Source organism: Pongo pygmaeus, chromosome 23 (genome assembly GCF_028885625.2).
Source record: "Pongo pygmaeus isolate AG05252 chromosome 23, NHGRI_mPonPyg2-v2.0_pri, whole genome shotgun sequence".
Lineage (NCBI taxonomy): Eukaryota > Metazoa > Chordata > Mammalia > Primates > Hominidae > Pongo > Pongo pygmaeus.
The window spans coordinates 35995765-36018124 of NC_085931.1; the positions used below are offsets into that span (position 1 = coordinate 35995765).

Below are 22360 nucleotides of genomic sequence, written 5' to 3' on the forward strand. Positions count from 1 at the left end.
AATGCATTTTATTCAGTAAGGGGTTGAGAAGAGATGCCCGCTGCTGAGCCCCCGCTGACTGAAATGCTTCAACCAGCAAGGATTTGTTGAGCATCTCCTAGGCTCTGGTTCATCAGGGTTCATCTTCATCACCATCCTGTGGGTGTTGGGGTTACCACCTCTGTTTTACAGATGGACAAGTGCAGCCCCATAGAGTTTGGCTTGTGTGTGTGTTCATTCATTCATCCTTTAGTTTACTTGTTCATTCATTTACTCCTTTGTTTATCCACTCAACAAGTACATATTGAGTCTTTTCTCTGTGCCCAACGCTTTTATAGTCACCAAGCATCAGAGGGGAATACAAAAAACAGTTCCTGCCCTGGCTGAGTGTGTGTTCTAGTGGGAGAGACAGCTAACATATATGAAAGATAAATAATTCCAAATACAGATAAATGCATGAAGACAAGGAAACAGAATGGTGTGACAATAAAACAGGTGATGAGACTGGGAGGAAGCGTGACTGGAATAAAATTTGGGTGGAGCCCTGAGGGAAGAAGCCAGCCACGCAGGGATGTGGGGAAGGAGGCTGCAGGCAGAGGGAACAGCATATGCAAAGGCCCTGCAGTGGGAACAAGCTGAGAGAAGTTGAGGCATAGTAAGGCCAATATTGCCAGCCTTCCATTGAGCAAGTAGGGGAAGCAAGTGGGAGCCTTGTGGGCCAGGGCAGAACATGTAGAATTTATTCTGGCTGTAGTGGAGAGATGAGGGAGCATTTTTGGCGGAGACTAACATCGTAGGATGGAGAATTGTCAAGCCCAGTGAGGCTGATGTGTTGGGAGTGGACTGGAGGGGCAGGAGGTAAAGCAGGGAGGCCAGCGGCAGTGGGGACTTGGGTCCAGTGCTGGGGTGGGATGGGAAGCAAGGAGAAGTGATCGGGTTCAGGCTGTAGTTTCAAATTCAAGCCAATGGGAATGGATGTGGAAGATCTGGGGAGAAGAAGAACTACGGAGGGTCCCCGGTGTCTGGCCCGAATAACAGGCGAGTGGTGCCAAATTTTACTGCAACAGGGAAGAGTGTGGAGGGAGCAGCTTTAGATGCAGGGGAGCTGTTGCGAGTTGGTGGGAAGAGATGGCAACACAGCACAAGAGGAGAGGCTGGCCTGGGCTGTGAGTGTGGCCCCTCTGCCCTCTGCACTGGAGGGAGGCAGGGTGGCCTCCCAGATGCAGGGAACAGGGAGGGTGAGCTCAAGGTCACCAGCTGAGTATGGATGGGAGAGTTGCAGATTAGTGGAAAGAATTTACTGAGTTTTAGAAGCAAAGAGATTCCTGGGTTTAAGTCCAGCCGGCAAGTGACTATGTTCATTGAGCACTTACTATGTGCTAGGTAATCTCTAGGCAGTGTCTCACACAACCCTCACACAAGCCCTACAAAGCAATTGCTATCATTATCCCCATTTACAGATGAGGAGACTGAGACTCAGAGAGGTGCAGTAACTTGTCTGAAGTCCACAGCACATTCGTGGAGGGGCCAGTTTTGAGCAGGCAGCCTAGCTATGCTTCACTGCCTAGGAACCAGATCAGAGGCTCAGATTTCTCATCTTTCAAGAGGAGAGACAAGACCTTGCAAGGCTGTTAGTAGAATGCCATGAAATAATGGATGGCAACCCCTATAGAGTGCCTAGCACTGTGCTCAGGCACAATAGGTGCCTAAGGGACAGCCACTCCCTCCCCTGACCTGTTTCTGTCCTCTTGGTTTCCATTAAGTGACAACACTCGCTGCTGGCAGCTCATTACTGCACAGTGTGTTCAATTGCTTGGAGAAGTTCTTCCTCCAAGGGATCTCATTAAGTCCGTTTTGAAATGAGAACACTTGGTGGGGAGTGGGGAGGCAGTTATTATTATACCCTGAAAATAACTTGTTTGAGTAAGAATGGAGAGGTACCGGGATCTTCCCTGCCCCCCGACACACACACACACACACACACACACACACACACACTCGCTGTCCCTGCTCACACACACACACACACACACTCGCTGTCCCTGCTCACACACACACACACACACACACACACACACACATACACACACACACTCGCTATCCCTGCTCCTCCTCCTTCTGCTCCTGGCAGTGATGCTGGTTTGCAGGCAGTTTGCCAGCCCCCTGCCTTGCCTCCCAGGACTTTTCACTTTGGGTTAAAAGAAGGGAGGGAGGACAGAGAGATCCATGGGACCACCCTGAGGACTGTGCAGGTGTCCACATCCAAACACAAAGGCTGCTCCCAACTTAAAGCATCGCTCTTGTTTTTGAAGAAAGCAAACCATCAACTCAGACCTTCTTGAGGGAGGAGTTGTTCTGTCAAAGCTCCAAACAGGGCATTTTCTGTTGCCTTCTTGAGACTTGGGATGAATGGTGGTTAAACAGGAGCAGGGCTGCCCAGTTTAAACGCAGGTGTGGGTCATTTGCCCGGAGCTCGGAGCCCTCTAGAGGGACTGGGGTGTTGTGCCGCAGGTGGCACATGCAGACCCCCAGGGTGGCTTTGTGGAGTAAACGAATCCGGGGGTGGAGACCTGAAGGGCCCTTATAGATCATCATGGCAACCCCTCCTTGTTGGCTGAGAGGACACAGGCCCAGGTCTGTCCAAGGCCCCTCAGCAGGTGGGAGGCAAGCAGGCCCCGGGGTGGGAAGTAAAAGGTGAGAGTGAGAACACCCCTCAAGAGAACTTGAAGAAGGAGCAGAATGGGACCAGTGAGTTCGTTTCAGTGAAGGCTGACGCAGCATAATCCCCGGGCCTTTCTCCCGCGGCCTCTCCAGGCCTCCTTTTCTTTCTGAAAGGTCTTAGGGAGGTAGTATTAAAGCTCCAGACAGTGTTGTAAGAAAATATGTCATATGCCTTGAGAAAGGTGATTGTGAAAATGAACACTTGAGAAGAGGCGTCACCATCGCCATCTGAGCCTGGCCCCAGGAGGTACACATCCGCATTCTCACGACTTTGTGTTTTCATGAGCACAGCCTGTGTCCTGGGTGGATCTGGGAGCACCAGGAAGCCAGCCCTTCCTTCCTCTCTCTCCCTCCTCCCTCCCTCTGATTCTCACTGAGCATCGTTATTTGCTATGTCCACTTGTTTGTTCCCCAGCTCTTTATTGAGTGTTTTAAGGGGTGGGGATACTGTAGTCAACAAAACAGACAGATAGGAGTGCGCTGAGTCTCAGGTGGTGTTTCTTGAAACATGAGGAAAGCTCCCTCCAGAGTGTATGTACAAAAGTTCACCAGCCTGCAGACCAGACAAGCCCAGGTCCAGGCCTCATGCAGTCATTTCCGAGCTGAGTGACCCTGAGCACAACACTGAACATCGCTGAACCTCAGTTTCCCCCTCTGTAAAATGGCAGAGGTACCATCCAGTTCACTCTGTGACTCTGCAGATTCTATGGGGAAAGGTAGGTGTGGTTCTTATGAAAGGCGGGGTGCCATGCAGTCCAGTCTCTGCACAGACTCACATTCCAGCATCTGGGAGCAAAAAAACAATAAAAATTACAAATGCTATGCATCTCTAAAAGAACATCAAGAGGCTGGGCGCAGTGGCTCACGCCTGTAATCCCAGCACTTTGGGAGGCTGAGGCGGATGGATCACAAGGTCAGGAGATCAAGACCATCCTGGCTAACATGGTAAAACCCCATGTCTACTAAAAATATAAAAAATTAGCCAGGCGTGGTAGCGGGCGCCTGTAGTCCCAGCTACTCGGGAGGCTGAGGCAGGAGAATGATGTGAACCCGGGAGGCCGAGCTTGCAGTGAGCCGAGATCGCACCACTGCACTCCAGCCTGGGCAACAGTGTGAGGCCACATCTCAAAAAAAAAAAAAAAAAGTCAAGAAACATGTAAATGATAAGCTGTAGGAATACTGATGACTGCTAAGCCCCCCTAGACTCATCCCCTTATGCCCAATCTTGCGCAACCTCATCTTTGCTCCTTTTCATGGTTCTGTTTCCTGATCCTTTTTGACTTAGCATGACCTCACCATTCTGGTTAGCCTTTGGCTTTCTCCTCCCTTGTCTCTGGTCCTGTTCTTCTGTAGCCAAGACAAAAAATTTCATTGAAGGTGCAGCACCCAGTGGAGGAAGCCTAGGTTTTCTGCTGGGCCTGCCAGCAATAGCACTGTCCCTGCGATCAGACGGAGAGGGAGGATTTGGAGCTGCAGAGCCAGATGTGTTCCCTGCCTGCCGCAGATGGTAGTTGGGGAGCTAAGCTGGGAGTTCTTCCTGTCCTCTCTGTGATGAGTTGGGGAGAAAAAGCGTAGAGCTCCCGAGGAATTCTATTGTGTGTCCCCGGCCTTGTCAGATGAGGAGAGACCATCTGCAGGGTACACGGAGAACCTGACACTCGACACACCAACTCCAGCATCTGAGAACTCCAAAAAGGGCTTGTGGCTGTTTGGCACATCCCACACAGGGCCTTGAGGCTCCTCTGCCCCACTGGGGTCGGGGTGGCAGTGGCAGTTACAGCCGCTTGTCCACGGGCCGTCTCCAAGGGCTGCCTCTCTGTGCCTGTTCACCAAAGTAGCTGAGGAGCCTGGTCTCACTCATCCTCAGCTACGTAGGAGTGGACAGAGGTGGTCTTAGCAATCACTCAAGACACACAAGGTCTTGTGGGGCCCCTGGCTTCTCAGGCTTCCATCTTCCCTCCCTGTTGCCTGTCTGCTGGTCTTTGGGTGTTTCCCATTTGTCTAAGACATTCCCATCCCATGTCCTTTGCCCTCAAAGTTCTGCCTATTACAAGAGCCAACACCATTATTATTTTTTAACAGTTCTGAAAAACCCTAATTGACATACAATAAACTACATGTTTCAAGTGTACAATCTGATGAGTTTTGACGTATGTGTATTCCCGTGTAACCGTCACGGCAGTGAAAATAATGAGCATGTTCCCCACTCCCTGAGGCCTGCTCCTGCCTCTTTGGAATCCACCCCTCCTTCCATCCCGCCCTCAAGCAACCATGATCTGCTTTCTGCCACTGTGGATTAGTCTGTGTGTTGTAGACGTGCATGTGAATGGAGCCATGCACTCCGCAGTCTTCATCAGTGTCTCTCACTTAGCATAATTATTTTGAGATGTGTCCACGTTGAGGCACATATCAATAACTCGTTCCCTTTATTGGAGCACTTTTCCATTGCGTGGATGTGCCAGTGTATTCATCCCTTCTCTTGTTGACTGGCATTTGAGTTGATTCCACTTTAGAGCTATTATGAATGAAGCTGCTATGAACATTCCTGTACAAGTCTTTGTATGGACAAATGCTCTCGTTTCTCTTGGGTAAATACCTACAAGTGAGATGGCCTTATCATATGGTAGGTGTATGATAAACTTGTTAAGAAACTGCCAAACCCTGTCTAAGTATTTGTAGCATTTTGCACTCCCATCTTCAGGGTATGAGAGGCCCAGTTGCTCCACATCCTCACCATTGTCATTTGGTACAATGGTGTTGTTTCATCAGTGGAGATGCTGAAAGTAACAAAGACCCCCATAAAAATGGGTCTGACAATAAGGACATGTATTACCTCGCACAGTTCACCAGCTGGTATTAGTATGGGGTTTGGCAAACTATGGCCTGTGAACCAAGAATGAGTTTTGCACTTTCAAAAGCTTGTAGGCAGGGTGTGGTGGATCACGCCTGTAATCCCAGCACTTTGGGAGGCTGAGGCGGGCGGATCACGAGGTCAGGAAATGGAGACCATCCTGGCTAACATGGTGAAACCCCGTCTCTACTAAAAATACAAAAAATTAGCCAGGTGTGGTGGCGGGTGCCTGTAGTCCCAGCTACTCAGGAGGCTGAGGCAGGAGAATGGTGTGAACCCAGGAGGTGGAGCTTGCAGTGAGCCGAGATCGCACCACTGCACTCCAGCCTGGGCAACAGTGCGAGACTCCGTCAAAAAAAAAAAATAGTTGTAAAATAAACCAAAAACCACTCAAAACACAAAGAAGGTATGATAGAGACTGCATATGACTTGCAACGCCTGGAATATTTACTATATGGCCCTTAACAGGAAGTTTTCCAAGTCCTGGATGCATAGATCCACCCAGGTTCTTCCCATCTTCCTACACTTTTCTCAGTATCTTATTCCCTCATGGTCCCCAAATGGCTGCCACAGTTCCAGCCATCCTCAGGAGCCCAGACAACATCCCATCAAGGAAGAGGGTGCATCATGAGGAAGACTTCTACCTGTAGTCCACCCAGCAGACTTGCCCCCAGGTCCCCTTGGCCAGGATTTGGTAGGCAGAGGGTTGTGAAAATTGACACTTACAAAATGGCAAAGAGAACACTGTGATGGGAGAAGCCCAGGAGTTGAGGAGCACAGAGAAGGCATTTTACTTGGAGGAGAGAGCAGCAGAGAAGGCTTCCTGGAGGTAGTGACATCAGCACAAAGTAGAAATTGGCCAGAGAAAGGGGCAGGGAAGAGAAGGCAAATAGTAGTTCTTCCATCCCCTCCCCTCCCCTCCTCTCTCTCCCCTTTCCTTCCCTTCTTTACTTCATTCATTTATCCATTCAACAAAGACTTATTGAATGCCTCCAGTGTGCCAGGGACAGGGGGCAATAGCAGAGACTAAGACATAGAAGATTTCTGTTCTTATAAGCCTTCCTTAGAGGGACAGTAATAAATAAACAATTAGGGAAATACCAAGTAATTGTAATTATTAAAGTGTAAGTGAAAAGGTGCTGTGATAGGGTCTGGAGAGTAACCTTAGAGCTGTGACTCAGAAGCAAGAAGCATCAAGGCTGCGTAGGATCTGCAGGCACCTCTCGGTTGAAAACAACTGGGTGGAGGGGGTGGGGGGATTTTGCTTTGATTGCCCTGATGCTGGAGGCTCTGGAAGAGATTAAATCCAGGCTAGCCCAAGGTCTAGGACTCTGAGGCTGTGGAATGTGCATTGTACCCAAAAGATGGGCTGCCATGGGGACCTGTGGAGTGACACCCCTTTGTCAAGATGCCAGGGCTGCCTGGCCGCCCCATTCCCCGCCCTCTCTGCCCACCCCAGCATGGCTCCTGGAACAGCGTGGGCGGCGCAAAAGAGAGGCTCTCCACGTGCAGAGAAGCAAGGCGTGAGAACAGACCTCCAGCCGGGTCAGGAGAAAGCACTCCTGTGTGGAGGCGTGCTCTGCAAGTGGAGACCATTCCTCACAGCAGCTATAAGATGAGAGAGGGGCGGGGCTGCCCAGCTGAGTGATAAGGGGGGCATTTCTCTTTATAAGTTTGTTTTTCAAAATGTGTGGGTTTTTTTGTTTTTTTTTTTTTTTTTTTTTTTTTTTTAAGACAGAGTCTCGCTCAGTCACCCAGGCTGGAGTGCAGTGGTGCAACCTTGGCTCACTGCAACCTCTGTCTCCCGGGTTCAAGCGATTCTCCTGCCTCCGCCTTGAGTAGCTGGGATTACAGGTGTGCGCCATCATACCTGGCTAATTTTTGTATTTTTAGTAGAGATGGGGTTTCACCATGTGGTCAGGCTGGTCTCAAACTCCTGACCTCATGATCCACCCACCTCGGCCTCCCGAAGTACTGGTATTACAGGTATGAGCCACTGCACCCGGGCAAATGTGGGTACTTAAGCCACACTCGTTCCAATGGTGGATTCCAATGGGGCAGTCCCCACTGGAATATCCGTGCCTGTTGATGGGGGCCTCCTGTGTGCTCTTGGCTTGCACTGATACCTGGGAGGTAGGTGTCATGATTTCCATCTGCAAAAGGAGGCAGCTGAGGCAGGAGAAAGCTGTGCAAGGGCCCCAGGCCATACAGTATTTGTAACTGGGTCTGGTGGCCTTGCAGAGGAAGGCCGAGGATTTTGAGTTGGTCTTTCCTGTGGTCTTCCTGGGTAACCCCCTTGGGGAATCATGTCCCAGAGAGGAGGGGAGCATTGCCTGGGGCCCCACAGTGATGTGGGGCAGAGCCTGGCTCTTCCTCTCCATTCAGCCTGGGCAGGAGGGCATGGAAGGTGCCCTCTGAGGCCACCCAGACCTGCTGGTCACTGGAGCTGTCGATGGGGTTGAGTTTTCGTCAGAACTGAGTACAGGAGGGTGTCCCCAAAGCATGTTGGTGAACCTTGTGTTTTTCACCATCAGGCTTCAGTTGGGTTTCACAGCCAATCTAAGTGTGAGTGGGAGAAAGCCAAATGGAGTGGAAGGAAGGAGGAACACAGGGAAAGGTCTTCCCTCCTGTGACCACATCTTCTGTACCCCATAATCCAGCTGACACAAATGGGGGTATTCACAGGGGCAGGGTAGCCCGGCGGTTAAGGGCACAGGCTTTGAGTTCCACCCAGCCGTGGGTTGTGTCACAGCTCTGCACATAGCAGATGCATGACTTGGACTAGTGATGTCATTGTCCAGAGCCTCTGTTGTCCCATCTGTACAATGGAGATTACAGCCTTCCTGGGTTATACCTGTCAATGAGGCAGTAGGGCGCACAGTAGGCCCTTGGTGAATGACAGCTACTGTGAGTTGAGACTATGCTTACTACAAACCCCAAGTAAAACAGTCGCACAGGCTAGGGATTGGGTCTCTGGCTTCCCTGTATAGTACCTGGTTCATAGTAGACACTCAAGAAAGTGCCTGTTTAAGTCAGAAGGACAGGAGGGAGGAAGCAAGGAAAGAAGGCCAGAAAGGCCTTCTCATTTTTTCAATCTTTTACGATAGTCATGGAGACCTTTATAATCTCGGAGTGTTGCCTAGAGGGCAGTTCAGCCAAGTAAAGCAAACTCACTGGTCAGAAATACATTTCTTAGGGGAGGTCACGTGTTCCTCATCCCATTTCTCATTTGTTGTTTCCCAAGAACATCTTGCTTTGTTTTGCTAACTGAGCCAACAATATGGAACTTCAGTCGCTGTGGTGGAAAGAAACGTGTTGTCCAGCCCCAGGCAGTGTGGCCAAAGATACCAGCAGAGCTTCCCTCCTCCTTCCCAGGGGCTGATTGCCCCCAGAACCACTGGGTGGCCCAGGGAGATAAGTCAGGCAGGGGAATCAGGTGGGGGCCTGCCGCCTGCCTTTTTCCATTTTAGAGAAGGCCAGGGTTTGCAGCCTTAGAAGAGGCCTGGCTCTTGGAAGAGGAGCTGTAATTACAGATTGGCTTTGCCATGCCAGGCAGGGCCACATGGCAGACTCTCCACAGCGTGGAAAACACTGCTTTCTACTTGAGCTGAGGGTGGGGCCTGATAAAGAAAGGTGAGGAGTTTCTGTTTCTAGAAAGATTTCCTTGCCAGATGATTTTATTTATTTATTTATTTATTTATTTATTTATTGCTCATCCCAAGGTTAGTTAGAGACATCTTAGGTCATTAAAATGACTATTTGAAGAAGAATGTGATAAATTAACACAAGAAAATAATCTTGGGCTTGGTTTATAAATAATCTGGGATTGACTTGTAAAATCAAGTCATTTCTATTTTTTTTCTTTTATCTGAATTCCTTTCCCTGTTGCCTTGGAAACAAGTCTCCCAAGAAGGATGTTTGGAGTCCTGTGACTTGGGTTCAAGCCTCAGTGATTCCTTCATCTCACCCGGTGGGTGCGATGAGAGCCTCTTGAGGATGTTGAGTATCAAGCGTGGACAGGACACATCCCTGCCGCCCACAGGCTCGGGATCCAGACGGGAAGACTGATGGGTAAACCAAATTATGGCCAGGTAAACTGTGTGATTCAGTAGGGGTTACATAGGCAGGGTGGGACCCCAGAGGTGCCCCCTGCCCCCATGGATATAAGGAAACAGGGGAGGTGTCTCAGAGGCGGGAGTATCTAAGCTGAGCTGTGGTGGACTAGATGCTGGCCAGGTGAGGAAGGGGTGGAAAGGTGTCTTATCCAGAGAGAACAGCATATGCAAAAGGCTGAACCAGAGATGGCATGGCACATTCCAGGATTAACATCTGTCCAGTTTGTCCAGGGTAGAAAGAAGCTGGGGAAACAGGTAATATGTGAGGTTGCAGACACTGTCAAAGTTCAGATCATGCACAATTCCTAGGAGATATCAGAGAGGGCGCCTGCTGCAGATGGACTGTGAGGCCTTAGGGCAGCCCTCAGTCTGGGCCTGTTTCTTTAGTTTAGTGGGAAGGTTGGCCTAGGTTGGTCCCTGCTGGTGTCCTGGTTCTGACTGTCTAGGGTCCTGTGATTCATTTGAACAGTGAGATGATAGAAATTATAATAGAAAAACGATCATCCCTTATGGTCACCATTTATTATTTTGTTATTGTTGTTGTTGTTTTGAGACAGAATCTTGTTCTGTCGCCCAGGCTGGAGTGCAGTGGTGCGATCTCCGCTCACTGCAACCTCCACCTCCTGGGTCCAAGAGATGCTCCTGCCTCAGGCTCCCGAGTAGCTGGGACTACAGGTGCACACCACCATGCCTGGCTAATTTTTGTATTTTTAGTAGAGATGGGGTTTCACCATGTTGGTCAGGCTGGTATCGAACTCCTGGCCTCAAGTGATCCACCTGCCCCAGCCTCCCAAAGTGCTGGGATTACAGGTGTAAGCCACCACGCCTGGCCTTATTGAGTGTTAACTATGTGCCAGGGGCACAAATTATCTCAGCTGTTTTTTTGTCGCAACCTTTTGAAGGGGGTGGGCTTCATACAAGATGAGAAAACCATGACTCAGGTGATGCAGGCCTTACGCGGAAGCCCTGTGCCATCCGCTGCCTTCTGACTGACGGTGTTGCTCCATCTGAAAGAGAGAAAAAAGTAGGTTGAAGCTGTGTTCATGAGCCAGCCCTTCCCACACGTAGTCCTGGGAATTTGTCTCCAGGCCAGTTGACAAGAAAGGGAAACTAATGCAATTGGCAACTGGGCAAGCCCTTCTGAAGGCTTTTCCTTACCCTCACAAGAGGCCTGGGGAACAACCCAGATAAGTGCAGAGAAATGAGGTGGTGAAAGGCTTTGGGATCAGACAGGTCTGGGTTCAAGTCCCAGAGCCCTCTTGCCAGCTCAGTGACCTTGGGCAAGTCCCCTCCCCATTTTTTTTTTTTTTTTTTTTTGAGACGGTGTCTCACTCTGTCACCCAGGCTGGAGTGCAGTGGCGCGATCTCAGCTCACTGCAACCTCTGCCTCCCAGGTTCTCTCACCTCAACCTCCTGGGTAGCTGGGATTACAGGCATGCACCACCGTGCCCAGCTAATTTTTTGTTGTTTTTTTTTTTTTTTTTTTTCTTGAGACGAGTCTTCCTCTGTCACCCAGGCTGGAGGGCAGTGGTGTGATCTCGGCTCACTGCAAGCTCCGCCTCCTGGGTTCATGCTATTCTCCTGCCTCAGCCTCCCAAGTAGCTGGGGCTACAGGCGCCCGCCACCACGCCCAGCTAATTTTTTGTATTTTTAGTAGAGACGAGGTTTCACCGTGTTAGCCAGGGTGGTCTCCATCTCCTGACCTCGTGATCCGCCCGCCTCAGCCTCCCAAAGTGCTGGGATTACAGATATGAGCCACCACGCCTGGCCTTTTTTTGTATTTTTAGTAGAGACGGGTTTCACCGTGTTAGCCAGGATGGTCTCAAATGCCTGACCTTGTGATCTGCCCGTCCCGGTCTCCCAAAGTGCTGGGATTACGGGCGTGAGACACCACACCCAGCCCAGGGCAAGTCCTTTTGGCTTTTTAAACCTCACTGTCCTCTGCAAAATGGGGAACATCACTAATAGGACTCACGCTCAAGTGTTGTTTTGAGGGTTAAATGAGGTGAGATGTGCAAGTAAACATTTCCTGGGTCCACAGTAAATCCTCCATTAGTGGTTATTATTTCCACTGAACCACCTTCTTTTTTGTTTGTTTGTTTTGTTTTGAGATGGAATCTTGCTCTGTTGCCCAGGCTGGAGTGCAGTGGTGCAATCTTGGCTTGATTCTTGAAATTGAACCTCCGCCTCCTGGGTTCAAGCGATTCTCCTGCCTTAGCCTCCTGAGTAGCTGGGATTATAGGAACCTGCCACCACACCCAGCTAATTTTTGTATTTTTAGTAGAGATGGGGTTTTGTCATTTTGGCCAGGCTGGTCTCGAACTCCTGACCTCAGGTGATCCACCCGCCTCAGACTCCCAAAGTGCTGGGATTACAGGCATGAGCCACCGCTCCTGGCCCCCTCTTCTTTATTAACATAATATTAGTGTACCTCTTAGTCTAGGAGGCAGAGTCCTGGAATGTCCAATCTTTTAGGAAGCAGGATGTGAAGAGGGTCATACAAGTGGGACCTCCTGCGGGAGATCTGGAAAAAGCTGAAGGTTGTCTTGGAGGTGGGAGAGGAGGGGAAGGCAGCTGTAGGCAGGGATGCCACATGTCCAGAACTCCGAGGGCAAGACTGATGTGCCCCGGCTTCCTGGCCTTTGCACGTGGTGTTCTCACTTTCAGCCCTCTTGGAATACTCCTATTTATCCTTCAAAACCCCACCCAGATACCCTTCTTTTAATTGTAAGTCTTTAATAAGTGATCATTTCCCTGTGACCTTCTTTCCTCAACCTTTGAATTTCTTGATTGGGGTTCACCCTCCCTATTATATTCCCATAGCATGTTATTCACTTGTTCATCAGAACCCTTGGCAATTGTTCTTTTTTTTTTTTTTTTTCCTATTTCTTTCTTCCACCAGACCAGGGATTCTTGAAATTATACATGTTTGTATTCGATTTTGGGGAGAAAATGGGATAGCCTCAGATTTGAGTTGGCCTTCCACCCTTAATGGCTAAGAATCAGATAGATACACTGAGCTCTTCAGAGACGATAGGTCCCCTCAAGCCTAACACTGAGCTTGCAGAAAGTAACTGTCCAGGGAATGTTTGTTGAATGAATGAATGACCGACATATTCTGATTTCTTCTTTCTCTTTCTTTCCTTCTTTTTTTTTTTTTGAGACTGAGTCTCACTCTGTTGCCCAGGCTGGAATGCAATGGTGCTTTCTCAGCTCATTGCAACCTCCACCTCCCGGGTTCAAGCAATTCTCCTGCCTCAGCCTCCCAAATAGCTAGGATTCCAGGTGCCCACCACCACTCCCCGCTAATTTTTACATTTTTAGTAGATACGGGGTTTCACCATGTTGGCCATGCTGGTCTCGAACTCCTGACCTCAGGGAATCTACCCGCCTTAGCCTCCCAAAGTGTTGGGATTACGGGCATAAGCCACCATGCCTGGCCCATTTTCTGATTTCTGAAATCACATGTGCTTGTCTAGAAATGGTGATCTCTGTGTCTCGCCTCACATTGTAAAAGAAATTCCCATTTACTTCCTGGATCTCAGCAGCTTCTCCAGCATTTTTTGGATTAATTATGTAAGAAAAAGATGGTTTTCTTTCTTTTTTGATGCCCAAAACATCCCAAGAGTTTCCTGGAGAGAACAGAAGACTTTGCAGAAAAAGTCCTCTGGGGGGGAAAATGCTTGTGCTGCCCCAGTTTTCAGGAAGTGAAGCTTTTTATAGTCACACTTGCAGACCGCTCTGTACCTAAAGGAAGCCAGGAGGGAACAAGCAGGAATCTGGCTTTGTAGCTCACTTCTGCACCCCTCTCCCCTTTCTGGAAGGAGGCAGAACTGGATGATCCCACCTGCCATTTGGTCTCTGCTTTTCTGGGCGCTTGTCGCCATCCAGACTGATTTGGTGAGGGCCAGGATATATAGCTTGTCACAGGTATGAAGTTGGGGGTGTGCCAAACTCCACCACTTAATAGCTGTGTGACCTTGGGTTGGTCATTTCACTTCTCTCTGCCGCGGTTTTTCCATCAGTAAAATGCGAGTGATAACCATATTAATAGTATCAGCCTCCTTTCATTGTTGGGAGGAGCTGATGGTGTAATACAGTGATGCAATGTAATGCCTGGCACATAGTAAGTGCTCAGTTAGCAGTGGTGATGGTGGTGGTGGTCTTTGGTCAGGTTCCCTGGAAGCAGAGACTGACGTGAGGATTCTGGTGCAGCAATTCATCGAGGGAAAGCTCTCAAGCGAAACCCATAAGGAAGAAAGGGCAACAACTGGGGCAGGGGACAAAGCTAACTACAGATGTGGTTTCAGCTGAGCCCCAGCCTCAGCCCAGTCCCATGGGGACCCCTAGAGTGTGAATTGCATCACTGAGTTGGTGGTGCCTTGAGGCAAGGAGACCTCAGTGTTTTGTTCTGTATTGGTCAGTCATTGGCTGTGGGCATCTGGACATAGCCTTCAGTAAGGGCAGTTCTCCAGAGGAGGGTAGAGCTCTGAGCCTTTCGTAACCAGCATTCACAGCAGCTGAAGGGTGTGTGTGCACCTTCTAGAAAAGGGGATCTTAGTCAGGGAAGGTACCAGCTGCATCGATGGAAATGATGAATTTGATGACTGCATCTCTGAAAACCAGAGAAGTCAAGTAACTGGTTCACCGTCACACAGCTAATAAGAGCTATAGCTGGGTCTCCAAACCCTTAATCATGATGCTATACTTATTTAGCAAGGACGGGGTGGGTCTAGAATAAGGGAAGTGAGGTGCTCACATAGGGCACAAAATTGGGGGACATCAAGAAAAGTCACTGATCACTATAAATAATATTTCAATTGTGTTTTTAAAAAATTAAAATTAATGCAAAAATTTATGAGAAAGGAATCAGAACTATAAATAAAAACAGGATTAGTATTACTTTTTTTTTCCTTTTGCCTCTGGTGCCAGCATGGCTTGCACTGCCCTGAGCAAGTTCCTTTTTGAATAATTAGGTTCTTACACCTTTTCATCATTATCTATGTGACTGTGATGAACATTCTTATAGCAAAATGTTTGTATATTATTATTGTTATTTCCAAAGGAATTCCTGTGTGTGGAACTGGATCACTAACTATAGGGTTAAAAGTTGGACACAGTGTCCCCCCACCCCAACCTTTTATTATGAAAATGTTCAAACATATAGAAAAATTATATACGAAAATACCCATCAGCTAGATTCTATAAAATTTGCTATGTGGCTGGGTGCGGTGGCTCACACCTGTGATCCCAGCACTTTGGGAGGTGGAGGGGGGCAGATCATGAGGTCAGGAGATCGAGACCATCCTGGCTAAAATGGTGAAACCCCCCCATGACCAGGTGTCTCACAGGAAACTTAAAAATACGAAAAAATTAGCCGGGCGTGGTGGCGGGCGCCTGTAGTCCCAGCTATTCGGGAGACTGAGGCAGGAGAATGGCGTGAACCCAGGAGGCGGAGCTTGCAGCAAGCTGAGATCACACCACTGCACTCCAGCCTGGGTGACAGAGTGAGACTCTGTCTCAAAAAAAAAATGCTATGTGTGCTTTATAAAAATGTAGCCATCCATCCATGGCACTTTTTTTTTTTTTTTGAGACAGGGTCTCACTCTGTTGCCTGGGCTGGTGTGCAGTGGTGTGATCACAGCTCACTGCAGCCTTAACTTCCCAGGCTGAAGCAATCCTTCTACCTTAGCCTCCAGAGTACTGGGACTACAGGGTTCAAACAATCCTCCCACCTTGGGTTCCCAAAGAGCTGGGATTACAGGTGTGAGCCACAGCACCCAGCACTGTATTTTTTTTGTGTGTGTGCATTTCAAAATAAATTATTGGCCGGGCATGGTGGCTCATGCCTGTAATCCCAGCACTTTGGGAGGCCGAGGCGGGTGGATCACTGGTCAGGAGTTCAAGACCAGCCTGGGCAACATGGTGAAACCCCGTCTCTACTAAAAATACAAAAATTAGCCAGGCGTGGTGGTGCGCACCTGTAATCCCAGCTACTCGGGAGGCTGAAGCAGAAGAATCGCTTGAACCCAGTGGGAAGAGGTTGCAGTGAGCTGAGATCACACCACTGCACTCCAGCCTAGGTGACAGAGCAAGAATTCGTCTCAAAAAAAAATTATAGATATCAGTACATTTCAGCTGTACATTTCAATATGTATGTCATTAACTGGCAAGCCATTTTTTTTTTTTTTTTTTTTTTTTTTGAGACCGAGTCTCTCTCTGTTGCCCAGGCTGGAGAGCAGTGGCGTGATCTCGGCTCACTGCAAGCTCCACCTCCTGGGTTCACGCCATTGTCCTGCCTCAGCCTCCTGAGTAGCTGGGACTGCAGGCACCCGCCACCACGCCGGGCTAATTTTTTGTATTTTTAGTAGAGACGGGGTTTCACTGTGTTAGCCAGGATGGTCTCGATCTCCTGATCTCGTGATCCGCCTGCCTCGGCCTCCCAAAGTGCTAGGATTACAGGCGTGAGCCACCGCGCCCGGCCAAGCCATTATTTTTTAAGACTTTTGATTTAGGGTGTTCAATTTCTTCCAGGAAATATATACCAGTTTTCATGTCCATCTGCTGTGGGTATACGTGTCTGTTTCACCACAACCTTGACAACAGTGGGTATGATCATTTTAAAGGTGTTTTACTTTCTACTTTGATTTAACATTTTTCCTCCTGAGGACCCCAGTGGATTTCCCACCCCGATGTCCAGATGGTCTGTTAAAAAGCTGTGTGCCATTCCAGCTCTCTAGGTATTTCTGGTGTGACTTTCCTGGGGCCCGGGGGGAGGACTCAGCTGTTTCTCAGGTCTGTTCCTGTTTCCACCCTGGATGTCCCGGGCCTGCGTGATGAGGGAGCAGGCCATGAAGAGGACTTCCTGGTGTAGGAGCTCACTATTGGCAATTTGTGTGGGGAAAATGGGCAAACTTTGGAGGCCCACTTTGGATGCCAGAAGTCCTGGGACCTAGGAGGCTGCATGTGGTGGAGGGTGGAGCCAGGCACTCATGGAAGTGCGACCTAGCCCTGTGTATGTTTCCTGTGTATGTTTCCTCACCTGCATGGTGGAGTAATGCTTCTGGATAGATCAACGTAAGGTATTTAGGCTGCTGCAAGAGCCCCCCACCCCATCTTTGCCTTCAACCTTCAGTTTTCTCATGGACCAGGTACCTAATTGCCTCTGGGCACTTGTATCTCTGTGATTTCTATGGGCCAGGAATTTGGGAGCAGTGTGGCTGAGTGACTGTGACTTGGAATTTCTTATGAGGTTGTACTCAAGATACTGTCCAGGTCTACAGTCAGCTAAGGGTTTGACTAGAGATGGAGCATCTGCTTCCATCGTGGCTCACTCACATGGCCAGCAAGTGGTGCTAGCTGTTTGCTGGGGGCCTCAGATTCTCTCCATGTGGGTTTCTGTGTGTGACTCCTTGAGCACCCTCACAACATGGCGGCTGGCTTTCCCCAGCATGACCTCAGAGAACAAGGTAGAAACCATGATGCCTTTTATGACCAAGCTTTAGAAGTCCTACAGTACTACACTATCACTTCTTCTTCTTCTTCTTTTTTTTTTTTTTTTTTTTAAGACGGAGTCTCACTCTGTCACCCAGGCTGGAGCGCAGTGGCGTGATCTCAGCTCACTGCAAGCTCTGCCTCCCGGGTTCAAGCGATTCTCCTGCCTCAGCCTCCCAAATAGCTGGTATTACAGGTACCTGCCACCACGCCCGGCTAATTTTTGTATTTTTAGTAGAGACGGGGTTTCACCATGTTGGCCAGGCTGGTCTTGAACTCCTGACCTTGTGATCCACCTGCCTCGGCCTCCCAAAGTGCTGGGATTACAGACGTGAGCCACCGTGCCCGGCTCATCACTTCTTCTTTACTCTGCTAACCACACGGACCAACCTTGATTCATTGTGGGAGGGGACCACACCAGGGTATGAATAAAAGGGGGCAAGGATTATTGATGGTCATCTTGGAGGACACCTATCAGGCATAACCTTGGTACATGATTTCACCTCTGTGGATCTCAGTCTCCTCTGTCAGATGGGTTCATGCAAAAAAATTCATTAGTTGATTCCTGTGAATGCTTAGAATGGTGTTGGACATTTAGTTACCTCTTAATAAATATTAGCCACCACTGTCATCCCCTGCTGGGCTGTGAGCCCTCTGCTCTTAATCTCTATGCAGTGCCTGGCTCAGAGTAGGCACCCTCTGAGTCTTTATTAAATGAATGAATGAAAGAATGAATGAGGCTGGATGTGGTGGCTCATGCTTGTAATCCCAGTACTTTGGGAGGCTGAGGCAGGTGGATCGCTTGAGTCTAGGAGTTCGAGACCAGCCTGGACAACATGGTGAAACCCTGTCTCTACAAAAATTACACACAAAAAAATAAGCTGGGTGTGGTGGCACATAACTGTAGTCCCAGCTACTCGGGAGGCTGAGGTGGGACGATCGCTTGAATCTGGGAGGCCAAGGCTGTAGTGAGCTGTGATCATGCCACTGCAGTCCAGCCTGGGCAACAGAGTGAGATCCCATATCCAAAAAAAAATAAAAAAAAGAAGAAGAAGAAGAAAGAGAGAGAGGGAGAGAGAAAGAGAATGAATAGCTGTAAGGACTGGGAATACATAGAAAAGAAAGAGATCTGTTGGCCACATTGCCAGAGAGTCCTTTGTGATAAACTTTCTCAAGTGAGGCCCTTTGACCAGTGTCTAGAAAACAAATATTTGTTCAAAACTGAAGTGAGGTTGTGGTGAAAAGGACATAGGATGCATTCTGAGCGACCTGGGTTTCAATTGTGTACTTGGTGTCCGAACAATAAATATTTACAGAGCCCTGACTCTGGGCCAGGTACCGTGTCAGACCTGGGAAAACCTGGGGTGGAAGCAGCTCTGGTGCATGCCTGGTGACATCCTTGCTATGTGACCTTGGGCAAGTGAATCTATGTCTCTGAATCTGCATTTCCTTGTCTGTAAAAGTAGTGGGGTTGGGGGGACATGGATCCCTGCTAGAAGGAGAAACCTCCTTTAACAGGTGTGCCTGACCTCCAGGATCCAGCTGCTGCCCACCCGCTTCTAACAACCCCTGACATGTTTGGGATCTCCAGGCAGAGGACAGAAAACCTGCATGGGTCAGATGAGCGGGGCCTGGCCGAGGGCAGTGGGTGTTAGGATCTAGTCGTACCCCCAACCCCTAGTTTAACTCCAGCCCTGTAAGGGTTAAAACCCAGGGAACTCATGTGACCTAGTGTAAACCATGAATCATTCCCATTGCTCCCAGTGCTGAGCCTGCTGCCCAGGACAGGGCAGATGCTGTGCCGCGGGTTGCCATGGCAACTCCGCCTGTACTGAAATACAGCCCACCCCAGTGCTTCCTGGGGGACCGCGGAGGCTGTCTCACCTGGATCAGTGTTGCCTTCCAGAGAGGGAGGGAGAGACAGCTGAAAAGGAAAGAGAGAGGAGAGAAGCTTAGAGACAAGCAAGTGGAAGTTGAGACACAGGGAGAGGGAGGAGAGCGAGGCTGAGAAATCAACAGAGAAACAGACCACGAGAGGGAGACAGACAGACAGCCGACCAGAGGTCCCAAGACGCTGCCTGTAACCTTAGAGGCAGAAGCCGTTTCCCAGCAGTGCTAACCTTCCCGGGGCTGCCAGATCGCCGACATACACGCACACACACACACGTGCACACACATGCACACACGTGCAGCCGCATTTCCTTGTGCGCTTGCGGTGAGGGCACAGGGGTGGGTAGGCTGGCAGGCACGTGAAGTTGCCATCAGCCCCGAGGGACCGTGAGCGAGTTGGGACTTGGGGGAGAAAAAAATGGGGGCGGACGTCAGCTCCCTGGGCGGCCACCGCCACCGCCTCCGCCTCCCCGAGGCCCCTCCTGCATTCCTGGGCAGCGAAGCCCCTCGCTAAGACGGGGGCTGATGTCATCCCAGGCTGCTCAGCCAGGGGACCCGGGGGCCCTGGTGGCTGCCTCCGGAAGTGAGCTAGCCGCCTGCTGGCCGACAGGTTTGGAATCTCCAGCCAGAGGACAGAAAACCTGCATGGGTCAGGTGAGCGGATTCTGGCTGAGGGCAGCCGGGCAGGGGGCAGCAGGGTGCGGCAGCTTGCCCACCGGAACCTTCCAGGGTGCACCTCAGGGGGGCTGCCTACCTGAAGGGAAGTGAGGACGAGGGTGCCCAAGGCCGCCCCCTCCACCCCCACCCCCACCCCCCGCCTTTCGGGGACCGTCACGCCCTGGAGTGAGTGCAGCCGGCTTGTTCCTCAAAGCTCCTTGTCTCGGCCGATCAGCTGGGTGAGCCCTGGAACTGGAACCTGGACTGCCCAGTGTGTTGACTTTACAACTCCGCTGGGGTGGACTCCCAGCCTGGCACTTAGCTGCCTCTTAATTCTGAGCGGCACCCGTGGATGCAGCCGGCTGCTGGCTCAGGGATGTTTACTTACCCTTGGTTTGCCTGAAGAAAGCTACTGTTTTTAAATTTTTTTCCTCCAAGCAAGCCCAAAACTTCCATGAGCAAGAGTCCGAAGAGGCGAGAGGACACCGGCGTTTTAATTGCTCTCTCCCTCCCTAACCTCCTTCTTCCCTCTCCTCCTGGCTGGCCCCATGGATTACCTGGGAGATAAACTCACGGTGGCTCAGACCCACATGACCCAGTGGATGGGCACCGTGAGGAGGTCCTTCCAGGAAGCCCTCAATTTGGTGACCACCACGGTGGGCCACGAACGGACGAGTGCAGAGTCGGCCAGCCGGACCCCCTTCAAGCGTACTTCCTCCTTCCGACACCTGGCTTCCCGGAGTCGGGAATCCTTCCGTCGCTTCTCAGCTCGCAGCCAACAGAGGTTTTCTTCACTGAGGAAAAGGCATACAGATTCGGAACCGCCAGATATTGTAAGCTTATTATGTTTTAAAAAATATTAAAACAACACTGAAAGCTCCTCCCCTCCAGTCCTCCCAGGGAGGGGGTCCCAGACATCAAACCGGGAAGTTACTTCTTCCAGAATAGCTGTCAGTCAAAGCCCAGGCACTTCCTGTCCCCTGTACCTGGGAAAGAGGCATGTAGCAATAATTCCTCTCTCTCCTGAAGTCAGTCAGGAAATTTTTGCTGGAGTCCACGTCTGTGTGGACAGGGCCAGCACATGAATTGGGCTGAATTTGCCAGTTGATTTATGTTTAAGTGTGAACACCCCAGCCCCCGACACGAAAGCTCATCCTTCCCCCTATTTTTAGGGTGGATTAGTGGCACCTGCCTCGTCTCTTCTCACCCTCCTAGGAAGCACAAGTGGCCGTGTCATGTGCACGCTGAGTTGTAGCTTTTGTCGTTCCACCGAGCTTTCATTGGATTGCCAAGGAAAGGGTCTTAGGAGACCGAGGTGGTGGGCGAGTTTGCCTGCTGGCCGTGAACCTGGGGTTTGGTGTGAGTGGTCCAGGCAGGGAGGCCTTGATTTCTTACTCAGGCAGGCTCGGGAGGGCTTGGATTGGGACAGCAGGGTGGAATGACAGCTAATGATTAAAACCTTGGCCTGTGTCCTGCTAGGGGACAGTGCAGAAACAATCGTAAGTTCCTTATGATGATTTGGAGAGGTGGGACTGGGTCCAGAGAGCGAAAGTGCCTACTGTGGGGGAAGCACAGTGAGCGAGTGGCAGAGCCAGGTCCGGAACCCCAGGCTCTGACCTCCCCATTCACGGCTCTTTCCAGTCCAGCTCCGGGCAGATATTCTCCCCAGACCCTCCCAATTACTTCAGGGCTGCCCACGTCACTGACCAGGCCTGAGCCTAAAGAGAGGGCCTGCCGTTTTCACATAGGAGACTTCTGCCACCTGACTGTGGTGTTCCAGTTTATGGGAGCACTTGACGACAGGCGAAGGGCTAAGCCAGCCCCTTTTTCTGGGTTCCTCCTAGCCGGGAGTGCTATAGTCATTAAGGGACCCAGCATTTAGGGAGGAGCCCTGAGCTGGCCCTCCCTACACTCCAGGTGGCAGGGCTCACAGCTGCCCTGCCAGGTGCAGGGGCTCAGTATCCCCTCTGCTGGCCCAGAGGTGTGGTGACTCACCCCAGGTCACGCAGCAGCCAGAGGAGGCAGGTACAAATGCAAGGCAGGAGCCGAGCACTTGGGCATGACACGTGTCTTGTTCACAGGACATCTCCTTCACGGTGGGTCTGTGCTCCTTTGTGGCCCGGAACAAATTAGTGGGGCTTGAATTTATGAGACAGATTCCCCAACCTCTGGAAGGTGTGACTTGGCACAGGGAAAGAAGGCCCTTCATTCATTCTGTCTCCCTCTGTGTGTATCTCTGTCTCTGATGTGTCTCTCTGCCTTGCTCTGTCTCTGTTTGTTTCTCTGTCACTCCTGTTCTCTCTCAGGGTATGGGGTTGGTGATAGGCAGGCTCTGTTGGCATCCCTCTTCCCCCCCCTTGGGGAGTGGTGTGACCATGGGCATTGGCCTGAATCCCCTAGGCCTCTTACCCTGTGTTACAGGTTGGTGCCACCGGCAGGAGTGGCCTCTCCAGCTGGTTGAATAAATGAAGTTGGGTGGTGCAGAGCCATTCTGTGTTGCATCGAGATGCCACCAAGAGTGTAAATACATGCTAAATACATTCAAGCTTCAGGCTTCTTCCCATGTAGCCACCCTACTGGGTAGTAGGCAGCAGCTGACCTTGGCCTCGACAGCTTGAATCAGACTCCTGGCTGAGGAGCTGTGACCCATTCT

At 50.3% G+C, this 22360-nt stretch overlaps 1 protein-coding gene and 1 long non-coding RNA gene across 8 annotated transcripts in view; one reads left to right on the forward strand and one right to left on the reverse strand.

The window, feature by feature from the left end:
* The window catches only part of KIAA1671 (KIAA1671 ortholog), a 242847-nt gene that overhangs the window by 139317 nt on the left and 81170 nt on the right, over positions 1–22360 (forward strand). Inside the window, exon 1 of one of the 7 annotated variants that reach the window (XM_054469005.2) lies at positions 18709–20540. The exons of the other annotated variants lie outside the window; for them this stretch is intronic. Within the exon in view, the coding sequence (XP_054324980.1) occupies positions 20256–20540 (285 nt within the window). The 5' untranslated portion in view covers positions 18709–20255. Of the gene's footprint in view, positions 1–18708; positions 20541–22360 lie in introns of those variants that run through there. 7 annotated transcript variants of the gene reach the window in all.
* LOC129022782 (uncharacterized) lies at positions 9294–20400 on the reverse strand. The gene is made up of 4 exons (XR_008496559.2): positions 20265–20400; positions 19045–19084; positions 10560–10673; positions 9294–9909 (listed from the first exon to the last, which is right to left on the reverse strand). It is a non-coding gene; the product is annotated as an uncharacterized LOC129022782 (long non-coding RNA).